Genomic DNA, 12,889 nt, shown 5'->3' with positions numbered 1-12,889 from the left:
AGCATCAAGTTTTGAAATATAAATGTATCAGCTGTGCATCTGTTTTATTTTTAACTTGGTTCCCTAATAAACCTTTATCAACTGTATAGCACTGAGTTAAAGGGGTCATGACATTGATTTTTTTTGTATTATTTAAAATGTTCCTTGAGGCTGCATGTATAATGTTAATACATTTTTTTTTGCACACATAACACATACATATATGGAAAAAAATATAATTTTCAACCCTTATTCTGAGCCTCTGTCTGAAATTATCAATTTTTGAGGCTTGTCAGAGGCCACTGATATGATTGACTAACGTCATCATTGCATTGGAAATCAACGCCCATCGCTATTGCATGTGACTTAAGTGTATTGAAAACATTATCCATATTAAACCTTCATTTACAGACAAAGCATTGTAGACAGCATCAGTGATGAAAATGGGTTTATTTGCTTTTGACACGATGCTCACATGATTATATAAATGCTTTTAAAATGAGGAGGACGTTTTAAGCTATGGATGTTTTTTTGAAGCTATGATGTTTTAATGGTACAAAGACCTCTTACATGTCAAAAGATCCAAAATTGTATTGCCCATAATATCATGACTTCTTTAAAGAACTGAATGCAAACCTCTTGACAAGTTAAAAGAGACACATTGAGGCAGATATATAAGTCTAAAGACTGATTATGTTAATGGTTTTTATACTTTTTTGCATTGCTTTTCACCTGTATGTGTTTTGCCGAACAGTCTACCATAATGGATTGTAGTTGCTGATGGAGTAAAGGTGTAACCCTCAGACAGATGTCTAATGTAAGCCCATAACTCACTGTGAGCAGGTTAACACTGTTCCCATGGTGTAAAATAACAGGAATAATATACTTATGCAGTGTGCAGTCGAACACTACTGAACGATTCCTGTTATTTTACACCACTGGACGAAACTGGTTGTATGAGAATGAATAACACACACACACACACACACACACACACACACACGCACGCACGCACGCACGCACGCAGGCACGCACGCACGCACGCACGCACGCACACACACACACACACACACACACACACACACACACAGACACACACACACACACACACACACACACACACTTATATATATATATATATATATATATATATATATATATATAGGTAAGTCCTAAATGAGTAACATGTTTTAGAAATGAAATTAGTACTAGCAATAATGTTTTAAATATGTAGACCAGCTGCACTCATACCTGGATTAGAACTAAAGCGAGAAGTTTTCTATTGTTCTTATATCATGAATTTCAGCATTATTCTGAACACTTGTCAAACGCACCGTGGCTGTAAAAATTCCAGATCCCATAAAAAGCAAAAAGGCGAGGCGAGACACAGTCAACAGGGGGTTGGTATAGAAAACACATGTTTTTCTAGCGCTCTGTCAAGAACAGCTGTGCATACATCACTACACTGAATGGTCACTAAGAGACAGAATGAATCAGGGGCAGAAACACAAAAAGAGATGTAACAAAAAGAGATAAACAAGTAAACATTGAGGGCACAGTGTCATCTGCACAAATGGGGGGAGACCGGGCGAGAAGGACGAAATGAGTGAGACAGATAAACATCAGGAGAGAGATAGAAAGCAGATGGAGACAGCGATAAGATGAAGCTGGAAAGGTCAGAACAGTTGACCTTTATATAGGAGAGAAAATAAGAGAGAGAGAAAATAGTGATGGTATCTGTTTCACGGTCAACACATGCTTCTTTTCTCCTCCATGACACTCCTGTTGGGTTAAAGGTCAAAGGTTGACAGATGCAAGAAGACGAGAGGGAGAGAAGCGTAGAACGTCAAAAAGGTTCTAGGGTCAGACATCTACAGGGTGAACTAAGGAAAGCAACCCAACAAAATTAAAAAAATAGGCCAAAAGAAAAAGTAAATCTTACAGGCTTGTAATGACATAAGGGTTTCATTTTTGGCAAACATTTTTGTGACAGCTTGAACAATAAACCATCAATCATTAATTTATTTATTTATTTCCATAAACACATTTTACCGTGACGAACAATGTCTACTTAGACTCCGCTTTCCTTTTCCCATCCATCCCATAAAGGCACACAGACGCTTTTGTTCTGCAGAGATGAACATCTAGCTCAAACTTACACTCAGTACTGTCACTAATGTTTACAGAGACTGGTTATGGCCTCACTGCTGAAGACGCAAACTGACTCCATTTATTCAACTCTTAATATCAAACTCACCATAATTAATGCTTGTCTTATGCTATGTTATACCGTATATGTTTGTTTTTAATCAGTTCATCAGAGTCCATCAACACAGTTAAAAACTGGGTCACAGCACCAAAACAAACACCGAATGCAACCGTCAACCAATCAAATGCCATCGTGAGAGTAAGTCTGTCTCAAGACAGATTTCAAAACCCCCATCTTCTTTGTACCAGGTTTGTTTCGGTCGCAATGCACAGCAATGGTGAACTCCCACAGAGGTCACTACGGTCTGTCCTACATTAGCTCATTAAAACCAATTTCTGTTGCGGTCCCATGCGCTAACTGACGCTAGAAATAACTGTACGCTCAGCAAGTGCCAATTAACTATGATGTCAATAGATGTAATTAAAAAGGGCATGAAAGGCAGACCAGGCATTATGGGTTTTTGGTAAACTTTATGTTTATGCATGCTGTCACGCTGTGTTTGGGTATGACAGCAAGCTAACTGTACAAGCAGTTGATGAGGGATACGTCCAAATATGTCAATGACTATTGACTGTAACAATGCTTGCAGCTAAAATGTGCTAAAAGCATGCTAAAGATTTATAGGCTTTTGAAAGTCTAAATATCTAAACATATCTAAACAAACATATGTATATTCTAAGCAAAAATGTTTTTATTATTATTTTTATTTATATTATTAAAACTAATATAAACATAGCCTACATGATATTTTAATATTATATATAATAGCATTAATATATCATTTTAATTATTTTACATTTTTAATTTTAATATTCATGATATTCATGAATGTATGCAAATGTCAATGTGTGTAAATTAAGCTTTTCTCACAAGCTAATATATATATATATATATATATATATATATATATATATATATATATATATATATTGTGTGGATAAAAATAAATAGTAATTGTTGTTTTCAAATGGCCAAACACTACGCAGCGCATTGAAATTTCAGACTAGTATATTTTTCCAAATAGTTTTTGTTCAAGGATTTTTTCTTTTCATTCCATTTCACTTCTGTTGAACATATTTTCCCAATATGCCTTTTCCATTTTAACATCACTTTCTGAGATGGCGAGGCCTCAATGCCAGTCAAAACAAGTGGATGGGCCAGAATTGTCCTTGCTAAAATAAATATGACAGTGTCCAGTTTATTGTTTTATAACAGCAGGCTTCATAATAACCCTGGACCACACAGACATGGCATGAGTTATGAGAGGGAACAGAGACCTGGCATGACTATAAGCTCTCACAGAGCTGCTAACTATTGGACTCAGTTGATTGGCCTAAAGCATCTAAGAATGAGATCTTCCTTTTAATAAAAGGTTTTGTACAAGCCCTGGGTGTTGCCTGTCACAGTGTATGTCATATAGGAAGGCTGTGGACTTGTTCCCTCTGCGTGAAATGACCCAAAGAAAAGAGCTTAGTAGACATGCTGTCATATTGAGTTATATTCAATAACAAAATAAAACTGCTCTCTGGGGCATTTTACATGTTCAAGTGACAGTCTGGGACTCCTACAGAGATCAAGTATGGAAACATAGGCTTTCATATACTTTTTTTGTGTGGTCAGAATGACGCAGATTTGAAACATTTGTGACTTCAAAGCATTTGCAGGGTTCTAAACAAAAGTTTCATACTTTGATCGGACAGATTTAGTAGGCAAGTACACCAGTTTTTATAGGACATCAGAATGAAGTTTGCTCATGTAGCACTTATGGAGTGACAACAGCTTACAATAGAGAGCACAATATGCAAAGTGATTAATTTTTACTATAGGCTATTAAAGCTAACTCATATCTGAATAGTTATACTTCATAACTGAAGTTGCAATGTCAATGTAATTTCAAACAGAGGTTTAGAGATGTCGGCCATTCTTAGAGTTATATACAGATGCAGATATGTATAGCATACTTTAAACAAAATGTCAGTGGTATGGCATTATACTGTTGCTAGTACATGCTTGACCTCAGTTTCACCAAAAACAAACAATAAGAACAATAAGAGTCTCCAAAAGTCCCTGAATGCAGTATTTGTCTGAATGTGAAACAATGCACTGTGAAGATACGCAACATTTGAAACACCAAACATTTACATATGTTTATATTTTATCAATTCAGTGTCAACTCAGTTCAACACAGACTGAACTATTTTTAATGCACCGACCCCCCCCCCAACCCCCCCAACCAAAAAAAAAAAACATAACCCTTTTTTCCCAGACCCAGTTGTTTTTTTGGTTTGGAGAGCTACTGGACCAAAACTGTTATTGTCTTAGAAATCTAACAAAGGTAAAATCAAGCTTTCATAAAAGGATGTTTTAAGTAGTTCAAAGAGCAGGACACAAACAATATTGCTAAGATAGTTGATTTATTTCTGTAAAAAATCAACAAGGAACCAAATACTTGGTAAGGATTTGCCTTAGTAGAGCAGCTTTCAGATGGTGAGCCAATCGTAAAGTGTGAAAAAGTCTGTAAAAATAGGGAACAATGTACTGTATTAATATAAAGTAATATGAAGGCTACTGCCAATACATGACACACTGCTGTGAGAAAGTAAGATATGCTGCTGCTGTACAATTTAGTGTACATGAATTACCCGTAGCAGATCTGTACAGGTGGAGCTGGGGAAGATGGAGGGTTTCTGAAGCACGCTGCACTGCTAAGGCAAATGCTAAACAAGTATTTGGTTCTGTATTGTTTTTTGTTGTTGTTTTTTTACAGGTGTTTTACCTGTATTTTGAATTATGTTGTGTTTTTGGGTTAATGGAAATTTCTGTAAAATTACTGTTTAAAGTCCTGGGAGAAAATTACTAGTACAATATCTGTTTTTATTTTTTACAGTGTTCAAAAATGGGTCGGCCAGGAACTGAGAGTAGTATTTCCTGTTTTTTTTTTTAAGTCCAACATTTTCATGGGAAATGTCTTTATGATTCATTATAGCAATGTTTTTAATTGTATTTTGTTTATTATAATTTTCTGGAATTTTCTTTATTAATTTTCTTTAAATATATATATATATATATATATATATATATATATATATATATGTATGTATGTATGTATATATATATATATATATATATATATATATATTTGTTTATTTGTTTCTTTGTGTCTTGTTTTGTTTTATTTATTTAATGTTTTTGAAAGAAGTCTTCAGTGTCACATGATCCTTCAGAAACCACCATATATTATTTATACAAGACAAAACATTCACCCCATAATATTCACTTTTGCTTACGATGTACAAATATTGTAATAGTGCAGAAACAGATGCATGGAGGGGTTCTAAAATAGACCAGAGAACTGCTGACAGGAGATTGGGAAAAGCACATTCCTGTTTCCATATGTCTTTCTTTCCATCCTTTGTGTCTCTCTGGTCTTTTTCCATGGCAGAAGCAGAAACAGGTGGACTTTGACAGGATGGGCACAAATCCCTTGCTTACACTCTCATACACCTTCTGACTTTGTATTTAGGCACAGAATGTCAGGTTAGAATTTATGCTGTATATATTTCCCCCATACTGTGAATATTTATGAGTCCAGCTGTCCCTTGCTCAGTTGTCTTCATTAATGAAGCGTTTGACTTGTATGAATAATTATTGACAAAATGGCTAAAAACCCACTGCAGGAGATCAAAGCAAGGATCAAAAACACACTATTAAGTCACCGAGACATCTTGACTGCCGTGTCAGGATTTGGCCGGGACTGAGCCTATAACTGAGGAAAGGTTTTCATACTGAAGACAAGAATGATGGGACCATTCCTCCAACATACACAGATACTGCAAAATGATGACAGATCCAGCCAGGTCGACTCTGAATAGCGTAGATACATTCCATCAAGATCACATCTGTGTATGTTAGATCAGTTCAAATATTTAAGAACATCAGCCAAACATAATAAGTGATTTTCACATTTATAAAGAAAATCTGAGAAGTGTTTGCCTATGCAAAGCTTGCCGTCATTAGGATGGACCTCGGGTCTTTTGCTTGCTTAGGTTTTCTGAGTGATTCTTTTAGCAAATGGTGATAAATTGTGCTCCAAAATGTAGTCAACATCATGAATGAAATAAAAAGTGATGCTACTTTTAAATGCATGAATGATTCTTCAGTGCATGTCACTGCAAAGAGAAACAATTCTAATTGACTGTAATACTTGGTACTAATACTCAGGTGTACTAATCCCTAATCCGATGAGAAATACTGTAGAAATACATCAGAAAGCACCACAAATGTAATGCATTTATATTGCCCTTTAATAGATAACATAATTGCTTCATGGAATTTGTACAACAAAACAATGTCATTTCATGAACTCATGGTCAGACTCTCGATCTGTGTGTGTGTGTGTGTGTGTGAAAGAGAGTATAGACTAAGATCTCACTCAGGCACAGGAAACAGAGGGTTCCTGTTTGTGAACCAGGCACTATTGTCTTCCTCCCTCTCTTTCTCTCTCTCTCTCTCATAAACACACTTATCTGCAATTGTTCCCTTTAAATCATATTTTGTCTGCCTCATCTATAAAGGCTCACATTGGAGCCATGGAGGGTTTACAGTGCCTTCTCCTTTCAAACCCTAAATTCATTTGAACTTTTATTTTCTTTTTCTTCCTCTTTGCCTCGTCCTACATAGAAACCTTGTCTTCACACATCAGGCCTTCGGTGATCCTCCATCCTGCTTAGTTACTGTTGCTTGGGTTAACAGTGATCATTTCAAGGACATTTTCCACCACTGGTGACTCACTCGTTATATAGCACACACACACACACACTCGCGCGCGCACACACGCACACGCACACGCGCGCACGAACGCACGCACACACTGCAGATCTCTTCTCTCCGGGTGGTGGCAGGGGACCAGAGTTTAAGCATGTAAGCTATTTAAGCATCTGGATTTAATGCACCATTAAGGTCAACGGCTGACCAGTCTGCACCTGTAGATCTCCCCACCAAACCCAACAGCCCCTCATCGTATTCTGTTTCTGCTGCCAGTCTGCACTATTTCTACACTTTCTCTCTGTCATTTCACCGAAGCTTCTACATTCTGAAAACAAAGGTTCCAATTAGAAAAAAATGTTTTTAAGAGTCTTGTCCCTGAATCTCTGTCTTCTCTTTCAACCTTTATCTTATTCTTAAGTTCTCTGTGTTGTCCTCCTCACACCCTCGTTCCCTCCATCACCCCCTCTGTCTCAGTGCAGCCTGTTCTATTGTGTCTGCCAACTGCTCTCTGCTGGATCACAGGTTTCCTGAGCTGAAGAACTGGGGACTGGCAGTCTGGGACACTGTGAACGGCCAACTTGCTTTTTTCCCACTGTGCTCTGAGTATGTTCTGCTCACTGAACACGTACTCCTACGCAAACGCCCAGGCAGCTAAGAATCACACAGATTACGAAAAGAATCACAGCCCTTACGGTCCCCACAGATAGATAGAGAGATAGATAGATAAGACATTATCATACATTACTGGGCAGAACTACAAATTGATAGCCTGCATGCCTGTTGCGTGAATTTTTCCACATTTACTTTTATTTGCATAATCAGTAATACTCTTAAATATTTGGTAATAATAGTTTTAATGAAATCAAGGTAGTGCTGAACAGAACAGTTGACTGAAAGGTGCCAAACCCCCTCACACAAATGCCATCCTTGGCTACATTTCTTTTTTACAAGCACTTGCAGTTTTGAAAGAAGTGTAAACATCACTAAGAATAACCTCGCATTTGCTGTGAGGGTGATGTTTTTCAGGAGCCTCAGTGCTGTCTGTGAGTGATGTTTATACCGTGTTGGCTGGTGAGGAGGTGTGATGGGTCATGGACTCGCTTCTGTTCTCTGTGCTGAATGGGCGGATGGCATCCACATGCGCCAACAGCCAGAGAGACAGAGACGAACACAGCTTCAGACTGATACCGCACAGGCGTTTCATTTCCTGCCAGGGTTACAGATAAGCCAGTGCATCCCACTTGAGGAAAACGTGGTTTAAAGGGATAGTTCACACAAAAAGGAAAAATCTGTCATTAATTACCCACCCTCGTATCGTTACAAACCCGTGAGACATTCATTCGTCTTCGGAACACAAATGAAGATATTTTCAATAAACTCTCCATTGACAGCTAAGCAACTACCACATTCAATGTGAAGAACGGTATGAAAAACATAATTAAAGCTAGCCATGTGACTCTTGTGTTTTAACATTCATTTAATGATGCAACGCAAGTGCTTTGTTTGCACACACAAAAAAAACTTTATTTACAAAATGAATATTATCCAAAGCCCTTCATGGAACTATAGGTAGGCTACGTAAGCTCTCGACTCAACAGAACACGCATGCGTAGTGGTGCTCCCCCTACTTGGTTGCAGGTCAATATTTTTGTAAATAAAGTGTTGCTTCATAAAATTGAGTTTAAACCACTGGAGTCAGATTAATTACTTTAATGATGTCTTCACCTTTCTGGAACTTGAATGCGGTAGTTGCATTGCTCCCAGTGAAGGGGCAGAGAGCTCTCGGATTTAATCAAAAATATCTTAATTTATGTTCCAAATATGAACAAAGGTCTTACGGGTTTGGAACGACATGAGGGCGAGTAATAAATGACAGAATTTTAATTTTTGGGTGAACTATTCATTTAATAGAACTTATATATTAATTGATTGGGTTGATATTCTTAAAGGGACATTGTGCAGGAATTTCTCCCATCTAGCGGTGAAATTGTATTTTGCATTCAAACGAATTGTGCTCTCCAGCGCCTCGCTTTTTCAAATGCGTGTTGCATCTACAGTAGCTGTTATATACCAAAAAGCTATGACAGGATGTGTTCTAATAGCACTTCGTCGGGTTTTATCGAAAATGCGTTGTGGAAACGCGTTGGCCTAGTACTTTTTGACCCTCTCTGCTATTATATTTTTTCAAGACGGCGGAACTATATGGTAGCCTCATCACATGTCTATAAAGATAATAAATTCTTCGTTTACGAGGATAAGTCCAGATAATTGGCAGAGGTATTTGTACACCATTGAGGACATATTTATGAATAAAAATATTGATTTTAGATAATAAAATACCTAAAAAACTACATATTGTCCCTTTAAAGGTAATTTAAACAAAAATCTGAATCAATCAATCAATCAATCAATCAATCAATCAATCAATCAAAAACAAATAAATAAATAAAGAAATAAATAAATTAATAAGAATTCTAAATATCAAAAAATATTGACACAACTGTTTAGCATATAACATACACTTGGGTTTCTTTAATTATTTTTATTTTAATGTTTAAAGGGACAACAGACTGTTTTAAAATAGCCTACATAAACTAAGTAACTAAACTAACTAACTAAATAGCCTAAATAAACAACACATAAATAAACCGCTCTTCCAATTTATTAAATATATAATTTTTTTAGCATTTAAAACAGTAGATAGATTCCACTTCTTATTCTTTATTTAAGAGAAAGCAAGAAAATTCCCATAGGATAAAAGAGCGGTAAGATAAGATAAGACATTTTAAAGATAGCCTATTTTAAGGACAACTAACTAACTAACTAACTAACTAACTAACTAACTAACTAACTAACTAACTAACTAACTAACTAACTAACTAACTAACTAACTAAATGATTAAATGTATAAATAAAATAAATACATGCCATTTCCTAAACTCCAAAAACGGTTTCAAATGTAACAAATTGAACTGTACAAAATAAAACAAATAATTAAATAAACGTTGAATTTTTTTCTTTCATTTAATATTTAAGAGATAAACATACAGTTATAAAAACAAAAGGACGGAAACCTGGTTTAAATTAGTCGAGAATGGTCCTGTAGCGCATGATCTGATCGGAGACACTACGTGTTCCATAATGCTTTTCGGCACCTACGTCATCAACGTGCGTTTTTTTGAAAGTGGTGAGCTGGCTTTGGATAGCGGGCGAGAGAGTTTATTTGTATATTATCAGTGAATTTCCATTGTAACGTTACTTATTTAATGTTCAGGAGCTGATCATTGTTACTAAGTTAAAAGATTACCTCTGTGTTGCGTTGCCTGTCAGATTTCATTGTAACGTTAACCACCTGTAATCATTAGCATTCATGCTAGCTGTTCAATTCGAGTGAGTTTACATTTGTAAATAACGCCAGTGTATGTCACGGTTTTCTGTACTATTTATCTCGTTATCTTCCGATTTCCGATTCTGACGTCTCAAGCACTAGCCATAGAAATTGTTACTGTCAGTTTTCGAATGCACTGGAAGAAATGGGTTAGGTAATAATGTAATGTAATATAAGCATATTAAAAATAACGTTATATTTTTATTTTTAATGTGAAACATTCATACAGCGTTCCAAGTATGGCCAAATCTAAATGGCCACTTTGTAATCAATAAATAAAAACTGTGTGTCATCTAAAAATAATACATATGTTAAACAATTCTGTCTAATCTAATAGAAGCATATTTCTCCTCATAGGTGGATTCTTCGGTTATAATTTTGCCCTCCTCCATTCCACAATCCTCTGCACCATGACCAAGCTTCTGGAGTGGCTTCTTGGTTGTTCGCTGATAGGCATGGCATGGGGACTCGTTACCTTTGACCTTCTGGATTTGCAGCTGCCTCCCCAGTATAGAGAGCTGGCGTGGCCGATGCCTGTGTATCTGCTGGTGGCGTTCGGCTGTTATTCACTGGCAACTGTCGGGTACCGTGTGGCCACATTTAATGACTGTGAGGACGCAGCCAAGGAGCTGCAAGTGCAAATAAAGGAAGCCAAAGCGGACTTGAAAAAGAAGGGACTGAAGATGTGAGAATTAAATGCAGCTCCTGTTTTTGCTTCATATACAAATGCAAGTCACATTGTTTCTGTTAACTTTGTGCCCGTCATTTCCTCTACATTGACACTAGGCTAATTCTACGAATGTCTGCACTATAATATGCACTCAAAGCTGCCCAGCTTGGTTCAAGTCTTTATTTCAACATGATGTAAATGATGGTTTGAAGTATAGCCTAAACACCTGTAAATGATCTATTTCCAGCTTCAGGACAGGCTGATTTAGAACATTACAGGCATATTCATGTATTGTCAATGGAGAGCAGTGCTATTTTTGTACAACCTCTAGTCCAGAGTGTGTGTATTTGCATTGGCCTGGGAATGAATATGTCTTTTTTTGACCCAGATGTTTTTAACAGAGTCAGACTTCTGAGTCAGACTTAGAAACAAACCCACTATGTTGATTCACGCTTGAACAAGGGTAGCGTTAAAAGATGTGGAATAGAATTTTTATGTAAAATAGATTGTGTTGAGGCTCACACCCTGTTGTCCCTTTTACCTTAAATTAGAGTTTAAATTTGTAAATTAAATCCAAGTAATTTAAAGCACAGTATGGCTCAAACCATTTAATTATGTGGTCCATATTAAATGATGTGACCTGCTTGTGTATTGAAAATAATGCACAGATGAAAACTGTGTTTCCTCATAAGACATTCCACATGTTGAAAATTTAAGTTTGATACAAAATGTGACTTTGATACAAAATAAAGACTGATTCATTCTCGACTGCGTTTAATTTATCTTCTGTTGCTCTTCTCACAGTGTTGGGGAGTAACTAGTTACATGTAACGGTGTTACTTAATTTAAAAGTAAATGTAACTGTAATCCATCAGAGTTACCGAGAAAAAAAAGTCATTAAATTACAGTTACTTATGAAAATGTTAATGATTACATAGGGGGTTAGGGTTACATCTGAATATGTTCTGTAAAAAGCTAGGGTATTAGGGTATGTTGAATAATATTAATTTGTTGCTTTGCCTGTTTTCGATGTGCACGACACCTGCCATTAAAAGGCCGTTTAGTAAAGCGATGCTCTTCATTGGTTCTCTTGTTTGAATTTCCAGTGTTTCCTGTTCAAAAACAGTATAAGCTATTTCTTGTTATGATTTTAAATCTGTATTTAACCTCAGAATATTCTCAAAGTAAAAAAAATAGGTTTTTGATTTTGTGGTGGTTTGCTTTAAAATTTAAATTATTATATAATCTTAATTCAAGTGAAGGATTTTGAAAGTCTGACAGTAATCAGTGTTGAGGATTACTGTAAGGTTGACTGCCTGGTTCAAATCTTTGAAAATGGTTAACAGTTGAAAACATTCATTAGAAATTTAGAAAAGTAATCAAATGTAATCAGTTACATTATTAGAGTAATAGAAATAGTTACACAACTTATTACATTTTAAATAGGGTAACTTGTAATCTGTAACCTATTACTATTCCAAAGTAACCTTCCTGACACTGTCTTCTCATTAAAGTTGGCATGAAACAGGAGTGGAGAAGGGCAGTTGTATACCCTGAGTAGGTACTTATTTTGAATGGGTAGGCTAATTACTTTGAGACCGCTAAAAAAGTGTGTTCTATATAGTATGAAAATTTGTAGTGTGAATGAAATCCGGACGTGCTACATTGGCCATGTTGTCATTATCATGTGACCTAACAGCAACGCTTCACTTCCATTCATAAATCCCTTCCCTGTGGCCTCATGGGATAGTAAAGTGTCCATCATATGCACACTTCATAATCTCGCCGGAAGTAGTAGGTCACCGGGTACTTTTTGCCTGCTATTTTACTGTGATTTGAACATACTTCCTCTGTCGCATTCTGTTTTTGTCTATGA

The 12,889-nt window shown here is 36.3% G+C and overlaps 1 protein-coding gene across 4 annotated transcripts; it reads left to right on the top strand.

The window, feature by feature from the left end:
- Nucleotides 1-10,089: 10,089 nt before the first annotated feature.
- dpm3 (dolichyl-phosphate mannosyltransferase subunit 3, regulatory) lies at nucleotides 10,090-11,779 on the top strand. 4 transcript variants are annotated; one of them, XM_077195159.1, is made up of 2 exons: nucleotides 10,090-10,164; nucleotides 10,701-11,779. In XM_077195159.1, the coding sequence occupies exon 2, from the start codon at nucleotides 10,754-10,756 to the stop codon at nucleotides 11,030-11,032; it is 279 nt and encodes a 92-aa protein (XP_077051274.1). In that variant the 5' UTR covers nucleotides 10,090-10,164; nucleotides 10,701-10,753; the 3' UTR covers nucleotides 11,033-11,779. The 4 variants fall into 4 exon arrangements, with proteins under 4 accessions (XP_077051274.1, XP_077051273.1, XP_077051276.1 ...); XM_077195158.1 differs by having other exon boundaries at nucleotides 10,102-10,142; XM_077195161.1 differs by lacking the exon at nucleotides 10,090-10,164 and adding an exon at nucleotides 10,198-10,345.
- Nucleotides 11,780-12,889: the final 1,110 nt, after the last annotated feature.

The sequence above is a fragment of the Siphateles boraxobius genome, unplaced genomic scaffold (assembly GCF_051911475.1).
Source record: "Siphateles boraxobius isolate OS27281-9 unplaced genomic scaffold, OSU_SipBor_1 33, whole genome shotgun sequence".
NCBI classification, from domain to species: domain Eukaryota; kingdom Metazoa; phylum Chordata; class Actinopteri; order Cypriniformes; family Leuciscidae; genus Siphateles; species Siphateles boraxobius.
The sequence above is the reverse complement of the archived record's forward strand: the minus strand, read 5'-3'. Positions and strand labels throughout refer to the sequence as shown.